General features: G+C 35.2%; 1 protein-coding gene across 2 annotated transcripts in view; it reads left to right on the top strand.

Moving 5' to 3' along the window:
* Positions 1-21869: 21869 nt before the first annotated feature.
* The window catches only part of FYB1 (FYN binding protein 1), a 115861-nt gene continuing 110609 nt past the window's right edge, over positions 21870-27121 (top strand). The window contains exon 1 of one of the 2 annotated variants that reach the window (XM_051990196.1): positions 21870-23044. In XM_051990196.1, the coding sequence (XP_051846156.1) occupies positions 21910-23044 (1135 nt within the window). In that variant the 5' untranslated portion in view covers positions 21870-21909. The remainder of the gene's footprint in view (positions 23045-27121) is intronic. The other variant, XM_051990206.1, reaches the window with a different exon arrangement.

Below are 27121 nucleotides of genomic sequence, written 5' to 3'. Positions count from 1 at the left end.
ATGTTTTATGAAAATGGTCTATGAACCATTCATATCAAGGGTATCCTTCATAAAAACATGAGAAGAAAACTAGAAGGTTTTATTTTTTTGTTTGTTTTTTGTTGCTTTTTGTTGTTGTTGTTGCAAATGATGCAATGCTCAGTCAATAAATATTTATAAAACATCTACCATGTTCCAGACACTGTGCTAAGTACTAGAGATACAAAGAAATGTAAATTAATAATGATAATGATAATGATAATCTCTGACCTCATTTCACAAAATTGGCTCAAAGCTGAAGAGGTACGCAGGCTCTTTGTATACTATTATCACAATTACTAAAGAATCAAAATTGCAGTTCATCCAAAGAACAATAGACTTAAATAGGTTACAGCACATTAACAATAATTTGCTTACAAGAAAAGATATACAAAATCTTATCAGAGAAAAATGACTAGAAAAAGAAGTAGAATAATCATAAAGGAAGATTGAGGGATAACAGATGGAGAGCACTAGCATACCTGCAACTTTAATGACTAGAAGAATGGGACTAGTATATTCCTTATGGAGAATTAATGGTGACAATTAATTCTAGAAAGAATGAAACAAGGGAGAGAAGAAGGAAGAAAGGGAGGGAGGGAAGGAAGGAAGGAAGGAAGGAAAGAAGGAAAGAAGGAAGGGAGAAAGGGAGGGAAGGAGGAAAGGGAGAAAGGAAGAGAGGGAAGGAAGGAAGAAAGGAAGGAAAGAAGGAAGGAAGGAAGGGAGAGAGGTAGGTAGGGAGGGAGGGAGGAAGGTAGGTAAGGAGGGAGGAAGGAAGGGAGAAAGGGAGGGAAGGAGGAAAGGGAGAAAGGAAAAGAAGGAAGGAAAAAAGGAAGAAAGGAAGGGAAAGAGGGAGGGAGGGAGGGAGGGAGGAAGGGAACAAGTATTCATTAAGTACCTACCATGTGCCAGTTAAGAAAACTGAGTCAAATGGAAGTTAAGTGACCTACCCAGGATTACAGTTTCTTTGAGACTGGATTTGAATTCACTTCTTCCTGACTGCATTGCACTATTGAGCTTGCTCCTTAAAGAATGAAAATATGTAAATAGGATGTGATCTGTATCACTGAAGGGAGTTTCTAAATGGACAAAATTACCACTTCATTAAAATACTTAGATATTCTTCTCTAACCAGGTATTTCTCATATATGTATGTTAAAGAGTTTTCAAGATCGATACAGAGATAATTTTGTTAAATAATCCTCTGGTTACTAATGTCAGGTGAGGTATATTTGCTAGTGGTATGTATCACTTTTATGAAGAATACCCCAAAAAGGATTCAATATGAGTTCTTCCCATTGCCATTGTTTATAGATGTCATGTTTATGCAACTGAGTCTCATTTAGCCCAACAATTTTTTAGTGAAAGAACTTGTCATACAAAAGAGATAGACCTAGTGAACTATACAAGAAAATAGTACTGCCTATATTATGATATGTTATTTAATTGGCAACCCACTATGTTAATCCATCCCTATCTATGTCTTGGATAGGTAGTGCTGATACACAAAGATCTGAATCCAGAATGGTGTAGAAGAAAAAGAATTGGTTTATTGCATTGAAGAAATCATTCAATACTTTAAAAAATTCTCAGCTGCTCTCTAAAAACAAAACAAAAATCTTTTAAGAATACTAATATGCTGGCAATGCAATATATCTCCAAACTGTAAAACATGATGATTTCAAACAAATAAACTTACAAATGAATCAGTGAATAATGGGGAGATACATGACAAGTATAAAGAGGTGCAACATATTGTCAATATACACTTAAACAAAAGCAGTGCCATCAATCTTCAAGGAAAACTATGATTAGAAAAGGAGGGAGGACAGTCAGGTATTACAAATGTGGGGCAAAAAAATCAACAGTTCAAATGCTACATTGGTATCCCCAAAATGGTAAAACACAAGAGGAAAGCCTTTTAAAATCTGAGTAGATAGTAAAAGTAGTACGATTTCTAAGAAGACATAGGCATATGATGAGATCTCTCTATTAGAGAGATTACCTACATCAAGGAGATCACAGATGCATTAAAGTTTTAAAGTTTACTTGGGTCTGTGAATTCATATTCCATCTCATTCTTGCATATTTGTGCTTGGAATTAGAGAGATTTTCCATTTTTTCTTAAAAGTGGCCATTTATTTAATTTGTCAAAGTTATTTAATATCCTATTTTTGTTTTTCAAGGATCCAAATTGGTTTTATCTGCAAAATTCAAAAACTGTATTATGCAGTACAATAGGAAAAGTGCTAGATTTAGAATTAGAAAACTTGCATTCAAATCCTGATCATTTATGCACTATCTGTATTACCTTAGGAAATTGTTCTCACTTTTCTAAGCTTCAGTTTTATCATAATTTTCTTTATGACACTAAAAATAGAAGAACTATTTGTATCTAACATAAATCTGTTTTAATGCTTTGAATTTCTAGTTGAAAATACCATAACTATATACATACAAAAGAATGATGATTTGAAAGAGAAGGCAGAAGCTAAATATTTTTCAAGAGTTTTTTTAATCCTTTGTTTTAGCTCCTATTTTGATCAGCAACTATGAAATTGATAACTAGAGGATTGAGAGCTGTACACGCTCTTAAAAAATAAGAACCAAAAACTCTCCCCAAACGTGGCTAAGATTTTTAAAAATTGGTAATATGAAGAGTTTGTACTAAATGTCCTCTAAAGTCCCTGTTGTTAAGCAGTTCCAATCTTGCCAGGCTCTTTTTGACCCCATTTAAGATTTTTTTGTTTTGGGTTTGGGTTTTTTTGGCAAAGATACTGAGGTGATTTGCCATATTCTTCTGTGGCTCATTTTACAGATGAGGAAACTGAGGCAAACTGGGTGAGTATTTACTTGCCTGGGATCATATAGCTTGAGAACAGATCTGAATTTAGGTCTTCCTTTTTGCAAACCAGGCACTTTATCCACTATACATCTATCTGCCCTTAAGGTACCTATATATCTAAATGTAAAATCTCATAATCTTATGATTCAAATCACTAAACATATATATATATGTATATATATATACATATATATATATGTTACTGCTCACAAAAGTATAGCCCAAAACCATAATTATTACTACTTCTTTAGCGCAATCTTTGAAGATTAGAGATTTTCGAAATTGTAGCCATACTTATAGAACAAATTTCCCCCTCTATTTTTAAGAGGGCATGGATCCTCTAGTTATCAATTGCTCTAGTTATCAACTTCTGCTCAGTGATATAGTTACCAGTTTCCTATCTGCTGATCAAAAGAGGACCGTAAACAGAATTTTTTAAAGTTCTTAAAACTTTTAGGTTCTCTCTCTCCCTTCTATAGCATCATTATTTTGTATGTATATCATATCAGAGTATTTTCATCCAGAAATTCATAGTGTGGGAAAATGATTGACAATGGCTACTATAAATATTTCTTCTGCTTCTTGCCATGCAGAAAAAAATCATTTTATTTTCATGTTTTGCTATTAATATGACATTGCCTTGGATATTCTCCAGATAGAAAACAATGTTATAACGAGTTCTTTCCTTTTTCCTCCTTATGCTTAATTTGTTCAATCATTGTCTAAGTTATGGACGATAACTGGCAATAGCCAATTATCAGTCTTGCTGAAAATGTTATTCTTCAGAAGACAGAGGAAGCAACAAAGGGAACTACTATTCTAGAGACTCCTGATGAATGAGGAACTGACTGACAAGTAGAAATAATGGAAACTTTGGAAGGAAGTTCCCAGGCTATCAGAAATGATAGATAAGAAGGATGTAATGCATGGCATACTCTAACATCTGCTATAGATTTCAAAGAATTAAGAGAAAGGGTGGATAGTATCAGACAAAAGAAGAATAAAAATAGGGTGAGTACACTGGCAAATGGTATAATGTTAATGGAAAGCAAGACTATTCAACTCCTACCTTGATTCTCTTTTCTCTGTCAAGGAAAATCTTCATATTGGACAAGAGAAAATGTCCATTTAAAGAAAAAAATAAATAAATAGTTAGATGGTAAGAAAGTGCCTCACTTCTCCCTCATATTCAAGGATATGGATGAATCCTGTCTCAAATTTAAAAATGTGTATTTCCATGTGTGATTGCTGAGATGCTCTTGGAGATCTAAAAAAAGTCTGACTATTAATGAAATCACAAGTGATTTATCAATTCTTAGAAAAGGAAATGATGATCAATAACCATCATGAATAAATCATTCTAGAACAATGTAATTTGAACCCTGCCCTTGATACTCACTAACTGTGTGACAATGGGTAAATCACAACTTCTCTAGACCTCATTTTCCTAATTTGTAAAAGGGGGATAATAATAACTATGATACCAGCTTCACAGGATTGGCATGAGGGTCAGTGGGATGACTAAAGCAGCTGGGAGTCATGGTGAATAGAGCTAGATTTGCAGTCAGGAAATCCTAAGTAAAATTCCTACCTCAGATATTTATTAGCTAAGTGACCTTGGGCAAGTCACTTAACCTGTGACAGCCTCAATTTCTTCGCCTATAGTAGTAGATTCTACCTCATCGAATTGTGAGAATTGAATCAAACGAGATAATGTTTAAAGCTCTTTGCAAATTTTAACATGCTATATAAAACTTAGCTATAATTATAATAATTAATATGTGTATATACACACATATACAAATAATAGTATACAAAAAGCAGGATCAGAAATTAAAATGATATATAAATATTAACTATTATTGGTTTTTCCTATTATTCCAATATCACTGAACTGAGAATCACAAAACCTGATTTCAGTCCCAGATTTGATACCTACTAGCTGTATGGCTTTAGGTAAACCCCTTAACCTCTCCCTCTCAGTCTCCCTTTTCCTTACCTATAAATACTATGTCAATGCCTTAATGTATCCATGATTTCATTGATATGGACACTCTTCCAATGGTACCAAAGCAACTTATCTGCATCTCCTCCAACAAATCCTGGTAAAACTCTTGCCATTATCCTTCTGTGAATCCTCTAGAAGAAGTTTAAACAACTTGGTGAAGGCCTTCCTCTCCACTTTCCCACCTCTCTGCCATTGTTACTATAAAAATGGAACTGGGATACACAGAATTTGGGAGGGGGAGGCATTCTGTGTTTTGTTTCATGTGTTTCATCATCTATTAGCCAAACTACTGGTAAGTGAAGAGTCTCTGTATCAACAGGTCTTCCAAAAGCAGAAGTCACTTGCAAAGTTTATAAAATCCTTTAGAACCTGTCAGAGTTTGTTTTTCTTTGACATTGCTTTAAGAACCTAGGTACACTTCCATGCAATGATAAGACATACAAGGAGGACTTTTGCACAGGCTATTTTGTTGTTTGTCCTTCTTTCTCAAAGAGGACCATGACATGCAAGTGATTTGGATTCAAGTGAAGGAGGGCTGTACAAAGTCATCACCTTCACTTTCTCTTCTGAAGCCATCTGGGACCAATGGCAAGATATAGATTAGAAAGTCTGGAGATGTCCCTAAGACCTTTAAGGTCTTTAATAGATCTCAGTTTGATTGAAACAAGGCCCAATCAGTGTGATTAAGAGTACGTAAGTTGGGCAGGCTATAAAATAATAAAAAATTATTATACTACCAACCACACAGGACTACTCTAAAGAAATGACTTTGTAAACCTTAATATGTTTTACAAATATGAGTTAATATAATACCCAGACTTAAATATGAGAATGATATATACTTGGGTTTTAGCAAAGCATTTGAAAGAATACCTCAGGTCAAATTCAGGGACATGATAATTATGGGCTTACTAATATTAGAGTTAGGGGAACTTTGAATGTTTGACAACTGGACCCAAACTGTATTGATTCACAGAATCATGTCAAATGAGAGGGAAATCACTGCTGAAGAGCTAAAGAATTCTATTCCTGGCCCTGCTCTGTTAACTATATTTATTGGCTGGAAGCATAAATGGTATCTTATCAAATATAGAGATGGTGTGAAACTGGAATGGACAGATGATGACCCAATAGTCAGGATTCCAAGGTGTTGATAAAATGCTTGACTGATGCTAATTAGGATTAACATTAATTAATTAGAATAAAAATTCATATTGGTTGGAGAATATAAATTGTACCAATTTTAGATGAAGGGAAAAATGATTAGGCCATATTTCATATTCAGAAAATTAACAGGACCAGGATTCAAGAAGGTAATAGCTTATATATTGATATGATACTAAGACAAATTTTTAGAGGATAGTGGAAAACTTGCAGGAGAAAGTAGGAAACCAAAAGAGACAATGATGAATATAATTTTATACTAATATTGAAATAATAGGAGGTACTTTGTCTCAACAAATATAGAATTACTTTTGAAGCATTTAATCGAAGTATGGAGAACACAATTAATGATATAATTTTCCCCAAAAAAGAAGAAAAATCTTATTTTATGTGGTGATTTAAATTTTGTTTTTCTTCCCTTTACAAAAATTGAAAAGTGTTTTCTCTAATATGTGACTAAAGATCTTCAATGGTTCCCCCTTATCTAAAATTCAAATTATTTTGCCTAGCATTTGAAGTCATCTATTCATGGTCTTAATAGAAGTTACCTTTTCAGTTATACCCTATACAATTCCCTTTAATAGCCTTTATGTTTCAGTCCTCTAGGACATTTGGCCATCCCAGCATGCCTGCAGTCCTTTCCCTTCTTTCACTATTATCATGTAGAATGTAAGCTCCCAGGAGGCAGAAACTGGTTTTTTTGTTGTTGTTGTTTGTTTCATATTTGGAGGTTCACCCTGGTCTAGAACATGCTAGGCATTTTATAAATACCAGTTGAAATGAATTTAATTTATGTGGAAGTTAGAGTATTTTAGTGATGACAAACAAATACAACATGGTAACAAAAAATAATAATAATATACTTTTAAGCTGCCTTAATAGATTAGTGTCCATAATTTGTTGTCACAGTCCTACTATTGTCGACCTTAAGTATATGGTATTGTATTCAACTGTGATTTCTTTTCTTCTTTAAATTTGATTGCCAATTTCATAGTTTGCATCCCTTCACCATCAATTAGGATGGTGAAGGGATGCAAAACAGAATTTTGAGGAATTTGGTGGGGGTTTAGCCTGGGGGTTTTTTGGACATGATAGTTGGTTTCCACTATATTTGAAAGGTTATGGATAAAAGAAAGATTAGACATGTAACTGGAGGAAAATAAAATATTCAATTTAAATAAATAAATGGATGAATGAATGAATGAATAAAAGAGATTAGAACCAGTGGGTAGAAACTGCAGAAAGCTACACACTCTCCTGTTGAAGGAACTATTTTCCAAAATTAAAGTTGTGCAAAAAATTGAACATTCTATCTTGAATAGGTAATGACTTCTCAGTCACCTGAGATCAAGTGAAGCCTAGATGACTAATATGAGATTTCTGCTCAGTATGGGCTGACTTAGATGGCCTTGGAAAGCTCTTCCTGCTCAGTAGATCCTTTTATATGATTATCCCAAACAGAGTCATTTCCAAGTTATCTAGGTAATTGTCCCTTCAAACTCTGGACTATGAGCACTCCAACCCCCACCTCACCTTCTAACTGGACAGTAACTGGGGGAGAACTGATAAGTAATTAATAAATTAAGCCTTTCCACATCCACCAGATGGAGAAGTTCCTAAGGGATATTCTGCCCCCAGCCAGGTCCAGACCTATCCAATATAAAAATGAAAAAATTAAATTATATAATTGATCTTTCTCTAAAGTCCCGTCTAACATCATAACTATGATTGTGACCCATTACATTCAAGTAGTCCCTACTATGCTTGAGATTACATGGAAAGACTTTTCCTAGAGTTCATGATGATATTTCAGGGAAAAAAAAGAGTGGAAGAAAAGGCCTTTGAAAAATTGTACTTCAGGGTTTGAAACTAATAAACAATTGCTGAGAACCAGCACCTGTCTGGTTTAAAGCCATTTGTTAATTCCCTGCAAAGTATTATCAACTTAATAATACATCATCAACTGAATGGAACATCAATAAAAGTATATATGAGGTGCTTACAAAAAAAAGGGAATAAAAGAAAGTCAAGGTCACTTCTGTCCTGAGATCTTAATCTAAATAAAACAAAAATTTTGCACATGATTTAAGTAAGCCACCACATACTCTCTCCTTCCTGCTTCATTATATAGTTGGTTTCTAGTAGTCACGAATTACCCACTCTTATCATTTTAAAGCAGCTTTAAGCCAAGAAAAGACAAAGTACTTTGGAAAGAAAAGAAAATCTTCACCAAAAAGTGGAACTTGGGTATAAACAATAGGATGTTTTTAGGTAAATCTTGGAAAGTAATAAAGAAGATGTCAATGAGAAAAGGTGATTCCAAAGGGAAAGAATCTCAAATTACAAAGGTGAGTGAGGCAATGATCTCTGGTTCTTTTGCAGTTTTGGTGTGAAATATATTTCTACATACATATATTTGTAGATAGATAGATATATATGTATATGTAGATATGTTCATGTGAGAGAAGAAAAATGGCAAATAGGTAAAGTGCGTGTCCAAATGAAGTCTTGGCTATGTAATGCTAAGTTCATTTTCTTCAGAGTCCAAAAGAGGAAAAAAAGGAGGGGGGAGAAGAGCCCACACAAGCAACTCCTTATTCCACAAAGTCTCATTCTGTAATATTTCCATCTCTTTCCCCTTGTTCCGTTTTCCTTACCCCTCTTTTTCAACTCTTTGGCTTGTGTTGGCTTCAGGTCAGCTGAGGGTCCCTCCCTGGTGAGCAGCTGCTGTCATTTTTAATTAGGTAGCAGGTGGCTGGCACTTCAAAGCAGCTTTGCTCACAGTTATTTGCACAGGCCAGGAAGGGAGCTCTGGCCAACCTGCCTGGAGGGACAACCTCCCTGAATGGGATTTGGCCCAGAGACACTCATGACTCTTGCTGAGTGCTGGAAGAGAAGAAGGATGGAAGGCAGGAAGGAGAGGAGCCCCCCTCAGGTGTGTGTGTTAGATGGGGGGAGAGGGAGAATGTGTATAGGAAAGAAAAATGAGCAAATCATTTGTTTGCCTCTGATAGAACGAAGTTTTATTAAAAAACAGCATGGTGTAAGGGACATAATGCTTGACTTGAAATTAAATCTCAGTTGGAATCCTGCCTCTGACACTTACTGTGTCATCCAGAGCAAGTCACATAACCCCTGGGGGCCGCTGCCTCCTATAGATGGAAGAATTTACCACCTCTGAATCTAAGATCCTCTGTCTTTTCCTGACCCCGAGAATTAGATCTGGAGATTGGTGCACTCTCAGTCAAAGGGATATTTGCATTGATCACTGATTCTGCTATTTGTGTTCAAGGGAAGTAGAACTGCTGAAGAGGAAGTTTGTCTGAATTCAGCTTTCTACTTGGGGGAGAGGGAGCAGGGTGAACAGGTGAAAGGAATCAGGAACTTATACTTCCTTGTGGGTGGGGAACAGACTGGAGGGGAGAGGAGGAGGAAGAGGGCGAAAACTAAGCCTTGAGAACCAGGAAGACAAAGTATGACAAATGAGCTGCTGATAAAGTCTTTGTGAAAATAGGCAAGTCTCCCTTATCTAGAGTTGGCTTAGGTAATTGGCAGATTATCCAAATGCTTTTTTGAGGATTCCTGGGATCCCTCCCTTTGCCACTTTTGGTACTTGCCCAGGCAGTGAAGACCAAGTGGAAAAAATATCATTTTGAGGTGAGGTTTGATTGATTGTTTTGGGACCTCTGATTTCATCAGTATCAAGAGTTCTTGAGCCAAGTGGGCAGCATAGTGGTGGGACTAATGTTAGGCAGACCCATCTTTCTGACTTCAAATACGGTCTCAAACATTAACTGTGTGATCTTGGGTAAGTCACTTAATCTTGTTCTTCATTTGTAAAATGAGCAGGAGAAGGAAATGACAAACCAGTGTCCTTGCCAAGAAAAACCCCAATGGGGTCAGGAAGAGTGACATAGTGAAATAACAATTAAACAACAAAGTCATGTACAAATGGGAAATCTGAAAGGAATATTTTTAAGTCTCCAATTATGTTTGAAAAACTGAACCAGTAAGATGGAGAATTCCTGATGAGGAAATCTTTTGTACCGACAGAGATCAGCAGCTTTCTAAGGCATTGGGAGGCTTCTCGGGCCATATCACTAAAGAGATGGCAGACATAACATTCGAACCCAGGCCTTCCTGACTGAGGTCATTTCACCTTCTCCTACACTATGCAATCTTTCAAGAAAATAGCCATCTATGAAAAATGTAATTAGAAACTAAATCCACTACTTTTTATGGCCTAGAGAAGCCTAAAGCCACTCTCTTTTAAATCCCCTTGAACATTCTCCTATGACAAAAATTGAAAAGGGTAGAGTTAAAAACTACCCTTTGTACCTAATACTTTAAGGAAACATATTAATCAAAAAACTCTTAAGCTAAGATTTTTTTTTTTTTTTTTTTTAGTATTTCAAGGTCTATTCCAATTGGCTGAGGAATTTTGTTCTATCTTCTGGGTCCAGTATATACACTGAGTTAACTTGAAAGGGGAGCTTTTCCAGATATTGGAGCATGTTGCTTTCTAATATATCCCTGAAGAGAGGGTGCCTTAAGTGGGGAAATGGGTGAAGAAGACTCTACTTCAGTCAGGTTTCTCCATACCCTTCACCTCTTGATGGGAGAAGAACTTTTCCAGCTTTGAAGGATCTAAGGACCTCTCCATCTTCTCAATGTCCTAGCACTTTACCTCAGGACAGCAGGGCTTTCATCTTCCCAACAGTGTCCTAAAGGAAGTCAGTCCCAAATAAGCTGTTTACTCTCTGTGCATTATTAGGAGCTGAGGGCAACCTTTCACATCTTTACAAAAAACTGGGAAATGGATATTTCAGTTTATGTGTGCTATGAAGAATCAAGAATAGGAGGGACAAACTGCAGAAATTTGCAAGAAAGATGTATTTAATTTCCAGGGCACTTTCTCTATTTTTCAAGTCCTTTGAGATTCTTAATCAAGGAAAAGTGGTCATTCTCATGATCTGAGCCACTCAGGAAGCTAAGAGGAGACACAACACAGTGCCCAATCTAATTGGGTTTTTTGTTTGTTTTTTTCCTGAGGCAGTTGAGGTTAAGTGACTTGCCCAGGATCACACAGCCCAGTCTAATTGTTGCAAAAACTTTTGTACTATTATGGGGAAGGGGTGTCATTATCCAGGGTTTTCCAGTTACTAGATAAATTGCCTTGTTTCTTCTACTTTGTAATTCTGGAAACTAACAAAGGACATAGAATTTAGCATTTAAGAAAAGTCTAAATTCTCTCATCTCTACAGCAAGATGGACCAGCTGATGGTGCTGGTGGTTGTCGATAAAGGTGCTTTCTTAGGCTTTATGGCAAATGCTTAAAAAGAAATATAGCCCTTGAAGTTAAGCACAGAAAGCAAAACATCAGTATTATCAAAGGTGTTTCTCATCCCCTTCTCAAGGTGTACACCTCACCACACAGAGCTTCAAAAGGCACTTGACATTACAGCCCAATCATATTGTCAATGGGTGCTATTTGCCTAATACTGCAGGATTCCCTTTTCCCACACTGTGGTTTGATAAAGAAGATGGTCTCCATTTTCATTGAATGATTGTGATGGGTACAAGTGCTTACAGTTCCCTCTTCCTTCATCTGCCTGGTACCTTGTTAAGAAAATTTATCAACATTTGACTTTGGAACTTCTTCCTGTACCAAGAGCTCAATGTGTGGTGAGATTAGTTCCCACATCCTGTTGTAGACAAGCCATGGCAGAAGCAGTGGGGGCTGGGTAGGGAGGGGGAAGACTGGTGTTTTCCCACAGCCACAATCACCTAGCCAGCTGGAATCTGCCTGGCCTTTAATTTTTATAAAAGGTCAGTCCTTAGGATTCTGAAACTCTTGGAGAACAGGAGAAAAATGTTCACCCAAACCTTAAGCTGCACCATCCTCTATGGCAAACATCAATTTCTGTAAATAAACAACTTCCTTATTGAACTTATAGTTTATGAATTAGAGTATGTTGTAAAAGCTACAAAGAAGAATAAGAAACAGTACGTGTCTCAAAAAAATTATATTCTACTTGGGGAGAAAGAATAGACACATATAACAGTTCAAGACAGCACATGATTAAGTGGCTACTAACAAAGAATGGTATTAACAGTAATCTAAGATTCAGCTTCTTAAACTGTGGTTCATGACCATATGGGGTATCATAATGTGGGAGGTCACAAAATTATGATTTATTATCGTAAATGTAAGATTTTTATATTAATTTTGAATAGTTATATACTCAGGGTTTTATAAAAATTTGGGGGCAAAAAAGCATGGCAAATGAAAAAATTTTAAGAAACCCTGATTTAAGAGATTTGAAAAATACTTGTTTTGTTTTATTTTATCATTCATGTTATAATTTGCAATCTATCCATTTCTGAAAAATGATATGAGCATTAATTTCTTCGGTGCTCTATGACAATGAGGCAAATGATACCTAGTACAAAATCTATTATCCTCAGTTATCTTCCATTAGTATTATGTGGTTTTTTGTTGTTGTTATTGTTTGTTTTTTGCTGAGGCAATTGGGGTCATGTGACTTGCCCAGAGTCACACAGCTAGGAAGTATTACGTGTCTGAGGCCAGGTTTGAACTAAGATCCTCCTGACTTCAGGATGGGTGCTCTCTCCATTTTGCCACCTAGCTGCTTTGTATTATGTTTACGAATAAAAACAGAACAAATATTTCACTTTTCTTTCAGTACAAGTTCTGAACTTGAATGTAAGGACTAGGATTTGAATCTTAAATCTTCCCTTAACTACCTGTTTGTCCTTGGGACCAGCCACTACATTTGTTTGGGACTCAGTTTCCTCATTTGCAAAAATGGGGGATGAAGACTAAGGGGAAAAAAATCACTCTTGTCTAACAGTCTAGGATTTAATTTATGGTAATCTAATTGTAAATGCTATAATTCTAGTTCTTTAAGAGGATCTTAATCATAAGAGTTAGAGACCTGAAGTCAGTGAGTCAAACTTTAAATACAAATCCTTTTTTCCCAGATGCCTGGGAAGTAGCTATCTAACTTTGGTTTTACGATGGAAGGAGGATATAAGAAGGAAGACATTATCTTTTAGCAGCACATTCTATGATTAGACAGCTCTAATAACCAGAAGTCATTTTTTCCATTCATCCTAAATTGCTCTATCTCTATACCTTGTATATTATTCCAAGTTGTGCCAGGAAAAATGAGTTGAACTCCTCTTCCATGTGACACTTGAAGAGAACTATCGTAGGAAGTTACTTCACTTCTTAGCTATAAGTGGAAAGAGTACTAAATTTAAAATTTTGAAGACAATTCCAAATTCTGTTCTTGCTACTTGCTAACACTGTGACTTTGGGAGTCACCATCACCAGCAGCAAATAAATTGTTCTGCCTTCAAAAGTTAAGTAGAACTAGTCTTTTTCCTCTTCTATGGAAGTCCTTTAAATACTTCTAGAAAGCTATCATATCTCATAAAGCATTTTCTTCTTCAGGATAAATATCCCACATTCCTTTTAACTTCTAACATCTTGGATATATTTAATTTTGTTCTTACTAAACTGTGGTGTTCAGAATGAAACATAATATTCCAGATGGCCATATGACTAGAATAAAATGGATAAAATGATCTTTTTTTAGTCTTAGACACTATGCTTCTCATGACAGCCAAAGCTTTAATGAAAATTTTTAGGGGGCAATTAGAGTTAAGTAATTTGCCTGGGATCACATAGTTAATAAGTATCTGAGGCTAGATTTGAACTTGGGTTCTCCTTACTCCAGAATCTATGTTTTCTGCATAAAGCTTTAACCTATCTTTCCAGACTTATAATCTATCACTCCTCTCTAGACTAGCTAGTGACCTTTCTATTCCAGGGTTCTATCCACTGCACCATTTATTTGTCCCATTTTAATGAATTCTTAAACCATATCATCACACTATTGTCTTAATATTGAATCCATTTAACCTCCAAATCCCATCCATTCAAACTAGCTTCTATTTAACAAGGCCTCCTCTGACTTGTAGTTGCAAATTTTATTTTTTCAAACCCAAGTATATATTTTTACATTTATTTCCTTTAAATCATATCTTTTTAGATTCAGTCTAATGTTCCACTCTTCCAAGATCTAAAGAATTTTGGTTTTAGCTATACTTCTGATCTTTGTTCCATATGCAAATTTCATGGCTATGTTATCTATGCTTTTATCCAAATTATTGATAAAAGTGTCAACAGCCAGAACCAAGTTTAGCTCCCCAAAACATTCAGCTGGATTCCTTCCAAATTGACATTGAATGATGACTAGTCTTTAAATTCAATTATTAACTTTATTCTGTATCCATCTTAAATGTACCTTAATCATAAGAACAGCATGAAAAAAGGACAATTTTATCTTCATAAGTCTCACAGTTTCCTTTTTCTTTACTTAAATAATACCTACTTTAGTTCAGACTCTGTTTTCAAGTTAACTTTGTTCCTTTCATGTGGTCTCTCTATTTCCATCATCTTCTTTATCCAACTCATCCTCCTATACAACTACCAAATTGATAGTTCTACAGCCTAGAAATGACCATGCTACTCCCTCACCTAAAAAGCTTCAGGAATGATGGCACATGCCTGTAATCTAATTATCAAAGCGATGAAGACTAGAAAAATCTTTTGAATTCAGTAGGAATGAGCTGCAGTGGGCTATGTGGATCAGATGGTGGATATCAATATGGTGAGCCCCCAAGTACAGAAAGCCACCAGATATTTATGGATGGGTGAAATGACCCAGATCAGAAACGGAGAAGACCAAAAAGCTTATACTGATCAGTCATAGGTTTTGGCTCATGAAAAGCCCCTGTACCTCCAGCCTAGATAGGGAGATCCAATCTTTAAAAGGAGGAAGAAGCTTCAGTGCTTCCTCTAAATTCCTCTAAAACAAAATACAAATTCCTATGCTGTTTATATAAAGTTTCAGTCTGTCTTTCCAGACTTATACCCATTATTCCTCTTCATTCACTTGACAGGCTCATCCCAACTAGCTTTATCATTCTTCCAGTGCTCACCATAAGCAACATTCCACTTCCTCCTGCATTTGAGCCTTTGAAGAGACTCTTCCCCCATTCCTGCCACTCAAGCCTAAAATACTTCCTCTTTTCACCTCTACCTTTGTAAACTGGCTCCCTCCTATATCACTATCCTTCCCAATTGCATTCCTTTCCAACTCCAACACTTTTATATAGATTTATCCAAGTTGCATCTTCCAATAAAGTGTAAGCTCTGAGAAGACAAGAAATGTTTCACTTGTATCTTTGCATTACCATTCTCTCAAATAAAACAGGAACATAACAAATGCTCATGAAATTGAATCTATATGCCAGTCTAGGCCTTTTAAAGAGATACATGAAAAATATCAGATTTTTGTTTTTTGGACTTTTTGGTAGGAATTTTCTGATATGAGATCTCTCTTTACAAGGGAGGCAGACTATAAGCTACTTTGTATCAATTAAGTCCTAAGGAGTTGTCTGATACAGGTAAAACTGAGTGAGATGCCAAGGGCACACAAGTATGGTCAGAAGCAGTAAATTGAAGACAGATCTTCCTATTCGTATGCCCAATGTTCTATGATGCCAGATTTTATCTACTTAAAAGTAACTTTTAAAAGTGATCATTCCTATCCCTTGGTTTAATTCATAATTGAAGTATTAAATTTCAGTTAAAGGTTGGTGAAAATTTTTTTTCCTTTCAAATTTTGTAGACACCCCACCTTAGCTTATAAACTTTGAAAAATGTTTAGTTTCTCATGTGAAAATGTAGAGTTCATTTTCCGTTTTATCTGCCCTGATTTTCAGTTATACTTTCTGCTCTGGTGACTAGAGCCTTGTCCAATTTTGATAGTTTTTTTTTTCTTTTCTTCTTCACCTTTTATTAGATACTCCCCATCTTCTCATATCAGACAGAACAGGATCTATACAACAATATCTTAGAGGATGATCATGTCATTTGTGAATCTCCACGTTACTAGCTGGACCAGGTGGCTGAAAATGCAGTTTCTACGAGTGACAGGAAAAGAAATGTCATCACTACTTGATAACTTGAAAAAAAAAATAAAGCTAGAAGCATACATGAGCAACATCCCCCCATACACCTTAGCGTAGAGAAAACATAGATAGTACTAGGCTTCCTGGTGTCCTCAGTTTGTCCATCAGGCACACTCCCAAGGCAATATATGACCCATTGCCATGGAACTGAAGCCCTCTTATTATTCAACCATGACCCCCTCAGTGCTAACCATCTTAAATAATTTCCTTTGCCAAGTGAAACAAATTCAAAATTATTTTCTCTTTCTATTTTTTCATGGGGAAAAGATAAAGGGCAATGAGAACTCCAAGTGTGAAATGAATCAATATTAAAAAAAAAAAAGAAATTTGCTTTTAAGTGACCTTTGTTTTTAGATTTTAGCAGTTTCCCTCCTATGTATAATCTTGTTGCAAATAGTTGAAGTTGTTTTGTCTTTGTTCTTTAGAACTAAATTCAGAAAAGATAAAAATGTAATCTGCCCATACCATGTTCTTGTTATGAAATGGTCCCCTAGGATTGCTTCTTGTGAACTCTAGTTTTTCACTGTAAAATGTATACTCACTTTCTGCAGGAAATGAATTAAGAACCCATGCAATTGGTCAATTCCCAGAACATTTTGAAAGAAAGACAGCTCACCACAAATTAGTACTTTATGTGACACTATACATTTTTTTTCAGATTTATTAACAGAAGCTTGTGAAATGGTTTGCTTCTTTTTAGGATATTCACAATAAAAAATGAAATGTTCTATAAGACATACAATTCTAAAATCTCATCACTTGGCCTAACTCTTTTGTGCTGACTAAGAGCCTTCAGGATAGTATCGTTTAGTCAAAGTGCAGTTTATTCTAGTACAACTAATCCCTAGAAAAACAAAAACAGCATCCCTTGAGCCAAAAGGGCAATTCATCCTAATTTTCTTCACATGAAAATGAAATACCACTGTGTGCTTACCCAATGGAAGGCATTTCAGGTTAGATATGGGAATACAAGGGCCTGGTTTGTCTTTTAATACTCTCTCAGCCTTCTGTTTAAATAGGGACTTTCTCCATGTGGATTGCTAAAATCAAAAAGATATTCTGGAATCCGGAGCTGTTGATTGGACTTTCAGAGGACTGATCAAAAAAATTTTTTTTTCTGGTGACAATCCTTTTCCTGGAGGCTCTTATAGCTTTGGTAAGGTTACACAAGGGAATATGTTACCTATTATCCCCATCTGTTTGCTTCACATGAATAAAAATCTCTGAGGAAGACCATGAATAAAGACCAATGGAGTTAACTTTCATTTTCCTAAGAAGGAGGATAAAATCTAATTTCCATGTTTGTTCACAAAGCAATGACTATGGATAATTTAGTAATAAGGTTCCAGCAGCCAAGCTAGTGGAAATGAGAAGATATACCATTTTAGATAATCCTGGAAAAGAAATTTGCAAGCAATTTGAAATAAATGTACTTTTTTTAACCTGAAAATTTGAATTAAGAAAAAAAGCTAATGGTAAGATCTTTTAGATGATGAAATATGTCTTCATATGAATAAATGGAAATTTTATCTTCAAAAGCTTTTAAAACTAAATAGGACCCTAGAGACTAGAATATTGATTAATCTAATAGTGAAATGAGGACAAATCTTAGTACTGAAGATATTTCTCATTTTGCCTGCCTGTATTATCAGTTTATGGGTGAAGTATTTTTCTCTCTTGAACTTACACAATAATTGAAGCACTTGGAAAACTGAGGAAAAGAGAGATTCATAGATGTAATACTATGAAGTTGTAAACTTTCTATTTCTTGATCGGTGCTGAATATAGTCAGTCTTCCTCTTGCAAATTGTCCCCTTTACTGTCTTTTCCAGAAGTCCTCCATAGGAATGCAATCTCCTGCTTTACCTAATTTTTCTAGATCTTTTCAGTGCTTGAGAAGTTTTAGGGGTAGTTATCAGCCTTGCATATTCATTGGTGTAGGGGACCCCTTTTCTTCCAGGAACTTCAGCTACCATTATGAGGTTTGCCTTCCTTGCAATGTTCAGTCTTAGAAAATCACCTAAATCAATTAGAGGATTCTCCCCCCAATTTACCCAGGTAGACAATGTCTAAAACAGGACTTCAATCCAAGTCTTCCTGGCTTTGAGGACACTTAGTTATACATTGACCTTGAAACTTTATTTTTTTTTAATTTATGAACTAAAACAAGCATTTGCATAGCATAGTGATTGCATATGAAACTGCAAATCTATTATGTTCAACTTGCTACTCCTTTTAAAAATATAATAGTTGTCATGTATTTTTTTCCTTTTTTCTTCTCTTTTGCTCTCTCTAGAGACAGCTTTCATTAGACAAAAATAGGTATGTGTGTGTGTGTGTGTGTGTGTGTGTGTATATGTGTGTGTGTGTGTGTGTGTGTGTGTGTGTGTGTGTGTGTGTAAATATGTAAAATTATTCTATACATTTATTTGTTGGTTCTTTCTCTGGGTAAAGAGAGTGTTTTTCTTCATATGTCCTTTATAATAAATTTGGATGTTTATTAAAGTCAACATGACTTATTCATTTAAAGTTCTTCTCTGTACGATCTTGAAGTTTAAAAAAAATACTCTATAAAATAAAGTAATTAAAGTAAGAGAAAAAAATGGAACATAATATGGAGAGGAAATGAGAAGAGTGCTAAAAGATCTAATTTAAAATCTTGTTTTGGAAACCTACCATTAGCTTTTGAGGCATAAACTAGAGCTCCCTACAAATTTGGGAGATTTTTAAAAAGGTTTTATTTATATTTTTCTGTATCTTACATTTTATATTACCATAGTATCCCATTTACTCTTTTTCCCACTCCCTTCCCAGAGAGACATCCTGTATGACAAATAGTATTTTTTCTAGAAAGGAAACAAATCAGCACAAGTGACCAATATTCATTGAAAAAGTTCAAAAATATATGGCATATGTAACACCTGTGGACATTCCACCTCCTGAAAGGGTAGTTTGAAGTTATCTTCTCATATCTCTTCATTCAAATTTGGAAATTGAATGGCCAGTTCTTTTGCCATAAAATAAGAAATAAGTTAGATAACCTATCTATAAGGTTGCTTTTAAATTTGTGAATCTAATAATAAGCAAATGATTCCACATACTCATCCAGTGATTTTAAAAACAACATAGTTTTTTAAACTATGGGAATTGGCTGAATAATTGGGGGATTCAATTGGGAATAATTGGGCAATGGCTGAATAAGTTATGGTATATGAAATGTAATGGAATATTACTGTTCCATAAAAAATGATGATCAGGCTGATTTCAGAAAAGTCTGGAAAGACTTTCATAAACTGATGTTGAGTGAAATGAGCAGAATAAGGGGAACATTGTACACAGCAAGATTATGTGATAATCAACTATGATAGACTTAGCTCTCCTCAGCAATACAGTGATCCAAGACAATTCCAATAGACTTGGGATGGGAAAAGTCATCCAGAGAGAGAACCATGGAGACTGAATGTGGATTGAAGCATAGTATTTTCATGCTTTTTGGCTGATTTGTTTGATTTTTGACTTTTTCTTTCTTGTTTTTTTCCTTTTTGTTCTAATTTTTCTTTCACAACATGACAAATATGGAAATATTTTTAAAATGCTTGTACATGTATAACCTCTATCAGATTGCATGCTGTCTTAGAGAGGAAGGACATTAGGGATGGAGAGAGAAAAATCTGGAACACAAAAATCTTACAAAAATAAATGTTGAAAACTATCTTTACATGTAATTGGAAAAACAAAACACTATTAAGAAAAACATAACAAACAAGGACTTAGGGATTTGAATAGGAATCAGACCAATGATGTCATAACTCCCAGTTGAAGAACATTCTAGTTTGGAATACTACAGATTAGCTGTTTCACCTTCTAACCTTTGTGAATAGCCAATTCTTCTGCCATAAAAAAATAAGAAATAAGCTAGGTAATCCATCTGTAAGGATGTTTAAATTTGTGAATCTGATAATGAATAAGTGATTCCATATACAAATTCAGTGACTTTAAGAACAACATAGTTTTTTCAATCCTTCCTGGCAGCTTAACATTTTATTGAAAATAATTCACTATTTTATGGTAGGTCTGTGGTAATTTAGTAGTTTTGATTTTTCACACCTGCTCACACACAACCCCCTTGCTATTTTAGCAAAAAAGAAGGAATGGAAGTGATCATGAAATAACATACTATTAGTTATGTGAAACTGGGCAAGACATAATCTCTGTTTAACTTAAATAGTACCTCCTTCCCAGGGTCATTGTGAATATAAAGTGATACATATAATATTTGGAAAGTATTTTGCAAACCTGAAAGTGCTAACCTAAAAGTACATGAATGTTAATTGTTATTATTATTTATTAGAGCTAGGAGCAGGTCTTAATACTCAACCTGATCTCTCTGAACCCTACGTAACTCTGTCAGTTTAAGAAGGATGGGTAAATAGTAGCAAAGGAGAAGAGAGAAAAGGAAATGAGAGTAGAAATGGTGGTGTTTCAGTCTGCTCAAAAACTGGAGAGGAGAGGAGTTAGGAAGTAGGATCAAAGCTGAAAAACTAATTTCCTTCTGTATGGAATATATACTTTTCTTCCAACAAAAGATAACCACTCTTTCCCTCTGCCCAATATTCCTCATGCATTCCCCTTTCTTTTATTTCCCTAAACTTCTAAGCTAGGAGTGGCAATTTTTATAATGTTCAGTTGAATTCAAAAAGCACTTAGTGAGTGCCTATTATGTGACAGGCACTGGGAGTACAAAGATAAAACTGAAAATAAATCCTAGATTTCAGGGAATTTATATTCTCTTACAGTTATTACCTAGCACAGTATCAAAATCATGAAAAAGTATAAACTTTTCAATGGTGTAAAAAAAAATCAGAGAAGACATTGAAGAGAAAGGCATTATTACTTCCACATTAGCAGGAAACTTAACACCTGTTCTTAAAACCTCTGAGGTTATCTCAATTCTGAAAGCTAACAAATATTTTTTTTTTGCCTGTCAAGCTCTCCTTTCATTTTGCCCCCATAAAAATTGTGAACCAGAAACATAAAGTTCCATGTTCATTCTCTCTCTCTCTCTCTCTCTCTCTCTCTCTCTCTCTCTCTCTCTCTTTCTCTCTCTCTCTCTCTCTCTCTCTCTTTCTCTCTTTCTCTGCCTCTCTCTCTCATACACAGAGTAATAATACAAATGCTTATTTTAAAGATTTAGCTCCTCCTTCAGCCTCTGAAATCTGTTACCAAACAGATTAACCATAAGATTAAATAGGAATAAAAAGAGACATTTCAGAAATAAGAAAACTTACCAACGTGAGTTTACTATGATAGATGTGTGAAATATATATATATATATATATTAGTTGGACTGTCAGAGTATTTTAACTTAAAAACTATTTTTGCTTGCAAAATTATGGAAGAATCAACTTGTAAATGTTACATTAAAACAAAAAGGTGAGTAAAGGAAGGTTAGGTTAAAGAAAAGGCAGTGAAATAGATTTTTTTTAAAGGCAGTTAGGAGAGGGACAAAGGTAAGATTAAAGTAAAAGGGTTAGTTTAAGACACTAAAAAAGCAACAAAAAACATTTCCCCCTTCCCCCTCTAAAAAGAAAAAAAAAGAAAGAAAGAAAACCATCCTTCTCATAACTTCTTTTGCCATACAGGAAGATAAATGTTACAACACCTTCTCAGCCAATCAGCAGCATTATAAGCCTCAAACCAGGAAACCCTTTAGAATACAGTAAAACAGTACAAATGATACTTCTCGCTTTCAGCTAGTTTTTGTTCCCTCTGCTTATAGGATGGAAAAGCAGATGTGAAGTCTCTCATGGCGAAGTTTAACACTGGGGGCAACCTGACAGAGGAGGTCTCAATTGGCAGTCGACCATTCAAAGCAGGAGGACATCCTGCCCCTTCAGGAATACAAGCAAAGAAAAATGTATTCACAAACCAAGAGAATGCCAGTCCGCCTCCAGGGCCCAACAATTTATCCAAGTTTGGGACTCCAAGGCCTCCTTTGGGAGTAAAGCCTTCCTTTGAGGAGAAAAATGACAAGGATCCCAAACCCCCATATCTGAAACCTACTGGAGTAGGCCAGAGATTTGGGAATCCAGCAAGCTCAGCCAACAGGGACCCTGAGGGGAAACCAGGATTTCTGAAACCCGTAGGTCCCAGACCATTTGATCAGCCAAAGGAAGAGTCCAAACCTGTATTCCCGAGGCCCTCTGGGAACAAAGCACTGCTTCATGCCGTCAATCAAGAGAATGACTTAAAAGCTCCTGGCCAAAAGCCTGTTTTCAATGCTTCAGCACAAGAAAATGAATCTAAGCCAGTTTTTGCCAAGTTGGCTGGCCCTAAAGGAAAGTTCCTGACCTCTTCCCAAGACCATGACCACAAACCCCCTTTCACCAAACCACCAATTGGACAGAAACCTTTTCTCAATGCAGATATCTCCCCTGATGACCAGAGCCCCAACAAGGGCACATTTCCACAGAAGGGGCCTCCTTCCAAGCCCAAAGTCAACCCTCTTAAGCCAACAAAGGAAGATACTGAGAACAAAGACCAGAGCATAGACCCCTCAACTATGCCTTTCCCTGGTGTGACCCTGAAACCTGTTGCCAGCAGAGGGACTCCGGGCTCAGCCCCCAGCCTTCCCAAAAATCCTGAAGAGAAAAAGGAAGAAAGGAAAATAGATGCAGCTAAGAACGTATTTATGAGTAAAATGAACCAGGATGACTCTAACTCAGGTGCCACTCCACCAAAGTTACCCAAACCACCTTCTAAGCTGACTGTGGCAGGACCTTGGGACCGAAATCAAGAGAAAGAAAAGGGAGATAAGCATTCAGCTGTTCCTAAGCAGAAGCCCTTGCCTGCACTGTTTACCCTCGGCCCAGCCCCACAGAAACCTAGCAGACCACCTACTGTTGACCTGGCTCGATTCCGAAAGGCCAGTGCTGCAAACAGTGAGTGCTTTTCTCATTTACTTCTTACCTTGCCTCTTGCCATAGTGGAAGATGTCTTAAACTTTTAAAATCCTGACAACCCCTAACCCTTTATGAATGACACTCCTTGATGTATGGGGGTTGATTGTCTCTAGTATTGTTTTTCTTGGAGGTTAGAATACTAAGGAAATAATGGAGCTAGTTTGGGGGTAAGTCTATCATGAAAATTTACCTGTTTGGGGCAGGGAGGAGCTTTCATTTGTTGATTGAATCACTGGTGAATAGCAATTTTATTTCTTCAGCTAAATAATTTTACATCCGTTAAATAAGATTATGCTCTCATTTTCCATTATCTTAGAGATGATATCTCAGAGAGAAATGCATTTGATTTTTTGTGACCAATTTGTGAGATGAAGCAGAACCTACTGTCTGTATGATATCGCTTTCTGCTTTGTGATCTGGCTGATTTATGCCCATAAATAGTAAAAATTTCTAGATTCTGATAATTTAATAAAAAGGCAGTCAGTCAGGAGAATAAGCATGGCTAAGTTCACTGTGTTCTCATTTTGGTTACTCTAATTTTGCTACCAAATAATCTTCAATAATTTGAAAGATATATATGTATTATGCATGTCAAGGTATATTTCAATTGAGTTAAAATAGTATTGCACCTATACTTAAGAGAAAATCTCACCATGGTTCTGTGATGTTCAGTTTGGATAATTCATATAATGTAGTTGTTCTTTGAAAGAAAAGAAAAGGAGATAATAAGAAAAATCAGATTGCTATACTGCTATACAATAAACCCTACCTAAGCTTTATTTACCCACAATCTATTATTTTATTTTGTGAAATAAAACAAGCATTTAAAAAATATAGCACAATAGAAAAAGATGATTATACATGAAATTGCAAATCTATACATTATTAATAATAATGATAAGAAACAACTTGGTGTGATAGATAAAAGACCAATCTTGGAATCTGAAAGATCTCTGGTTAAATCCTGCCACTGAAATATAACAGATGTATAACAATGGACAAATCATTTAATTTCTTGGTGCCCTAAGCAACTCTCCCAAACCATAATATATCAAGAAGAATACCGGTCTATGCTGGTGGTAAGAGTTTCAATTCTGGGAATTCTTCACACCAATGAAATTATTAACCTAGATCAAAAGTAGTAATATTAATAATTCATAAATTTATATATTACTCTACATTTTAAAAAACTGCTTTCTTACAATATTGGAAGTTTGTCACACACACACACACACACACACCCTTATTATTTTTGTTTTACACATGGACAAATGGAGGCTTTAAGAGAGGAAAATGACTTGTACAATGTTACAAGCTGGCAAATGCCCAAGGTACAATTCAAAACTAGCTCCAAGCCCAGGACACCTTCTGTTCTGTCATTCTGATTCGTTTTGTCATCAGTATCATCACCCCAGAAGGGTTTGAGGATATTTTGTAAACATTAATTCTGCCCCCCTCCCCTCTGGTTTATCTGATTGGCTGTGATCATCCCTACCTCATGCTCTTTTACAAGAGACAGTACTCTGCCTGGGTTAATAAACATGGAGAATAAAAAGAAACAGTGAGATTTTCAACCTAACACATTTATTTTCTAGTGGTAACCTCTAGAACTTTTCCCATGTATGCTAATTTCTTGGAGAGATGCCACTTTGTTCAATATGACATTTCTTGATCATCTTTGTATAGTAGTCAAACTTTGTGTCTTACATTCTATCTGATGTTATGTGTTATGACTCTATTAATTCACTTGATATTTGTTTGGAACCTTTTGAAATTAATTATCCACATCTCCATTTTTATTCTTATTGCTAATATGCCTGTATTAGGAAATAATTCTGACTTGAAGGCAGATCACGTGGAAGCATTTAATTTTGTCTTTATCCGTATGTTTTCATTTACTTTATAACCCAATTAATTATTGTAACAAAACAATTGATGTAACAAATTTTTAAAGGAATTCATAAGTGCCAATCATTACTCTTGTTTGCCCTTATGTATTACAAAACTGGTATCAGTCGTATAAAGAGATGTCCAAATCAGGGTATGAGAGTTTTCAGTGAATGAAGCCACAAGAATACTTGACAAAATCTGGTACTCTTCCAGGGCCTGAATTTTGTGTTCCCATTCTCCCCTATTATGACTCCTTCAGCAACCCAAAGCCCTCATTCAGCTGTTAAAAAAAAAAAAAAAGAAGAAAAGAAAAGAAAAATCTCTGATCCTATGCGAGATCCAAAGAAAACATCTCTTCTCTACTGAAATGCCTCAGGTTTCATAATGGTCCCTTCTTCTCCATATTTTTCCCAACCTTCCATGAAAGAAATTTTCAAGAGAATTTAGAGAATTAAAGATTCTGCTGGGATTAATTTTTTAACTTAACAAATACCAAAGTATATGACTTTTTATGTAGAAAGTAGGAAGAAAAGAGAGAGAATTTGCATGAAAGTTTGGATCTCTTATTTATATAGGCTTGCTTTTCTTTTTAAATATATAAGTCAACATATTATTTTGAAAGATGCCCTACTTTTGTTTCCTACTGACCTTCCTTCTATTCTTTCATGATAATCTTTTAATGTTTCAATGACCTTCTTTTCTTCCTTTTTCTCCCCATTTTGGCAAATGTATATAGCTAGTCTCCTTTCTCTCCAATTTTTTTTTAAAAGAAAACAAATCCTTTGTGTAATATATATAAAATCCAACAAAGCAAATTTCTACATTGGCTATGTCTAAACAATGCATGTTTCAACAGCTTTGAAAATCTTGGGGATTCTGATCAACCACAATTCCGCAGGACTTATGACAAAACAAATTAACAACTTCCTGACATAGGGTGATGGATTTGGAGTGCAGATTGAGACATATCTCTTTTTTAATACTATGTGTATGCACATTTCTCAACCTGCATTCTGAAGCCATTATCTTCAGGAGGTAGGTAACCTGTTTAGATAGATATCGGTATGTATATGACATATACACACATAAACCTACATAAATATATATATACATGGTATACACATGTGTATTTGGATAAGACCCATACAAAAATTTATTTTGTTTAATTATACATGTTTGTAACAAGTTTTGGAAGGCTTTCTGACTGCTCATTGAGGTGGAAAGGAGAGAGTAGGTCTTTGTGGAAATTTAATTTTCATTTTAAAATGAAAAAGCAGTAGCAACAAAATGTATATTTCTCATTCTCTGACAGGAAATATGTAATATGTTTTGTTGCCAGTCCTTTAGTTCTATAGTTGATCATTAAATTGATCTGAGTGTCTTCCTTGCTTTTTCTTTTCTGGCTTTTCTTTACAATACTGTTGCTGCTGTTTATAATGCTATATAAATTGTTCTTTTGGTTCTGCTCATTTCATCAGTTTATACAAAATTCCCTAGACTTTGTGAAACAATCCCTTTAGATTATTTCTTAAAGTACAATAATCTATTACATACAAATACCATAATTTCTTTCCCTATTCCCCCAAAGTATGAAATTTTTAGTTTTGAAGATTTGGATATTTTAAAAAGGGCTACTACTAACATTTTTGTACAGATGGGTTCTTTTTCCCCTTTCTTTAATTTCTTCAAGGTAAATATAATAGAGTCACTGGGTTAAAGGTCATACAGTTGAGTGACTTCTGGATTTTAGCTCCAAATTGCTTTCCATAATGGTTGGCCAATTCATAGCTCCACCACCAATACATTAGTGTAGCTATTTTTCTATAGATTTTTTTAAACTAATTTTCGTTTTTCCTTTTTATGATTTTTTTTAGTCTTATAGATATTTTTTGGAAACTCAATAATTGTTTTCAACTTTTATTTCTTTGATTATTATTGATTTGGAGTATTGTGTGTGTGTGTGTGTTCATTGATAGCTTGGATTTCTTCCTTTGAGAAATGCATGTTCATATGCAGCATGTGACTGTTTTTCTTTTGGGGAATGCTTTTATTTTTATATATTTGAATAAATTTCTCATGTATCTTGGAAAGCATACTTTTATCTGAGAAACTTGCTGCAGATATTTTGAAGAGGAGTTCAGCTCATATGAATCTCTAGTTGGTTAA

This window comes from Antechinus flavipes, chromosome 1, assembly GCF_016432865.1.
Source record: "Antechinus flavipes isolate AdamAnt ecotype Samford, QLD, Australia chromosome 1, AdamAnt_v2, whole genome shotgun sequence".
Classification (NCBI taxonomy): Eukaryota; Metazoa; Chordata; class Mammalia; order Dasyuromorphia; family Dasyuridae; genus Antechinus; species Antechinus flavipes.
This window is presented reverse-complemented; position numbering and strand designations above follow the sequence as displayed.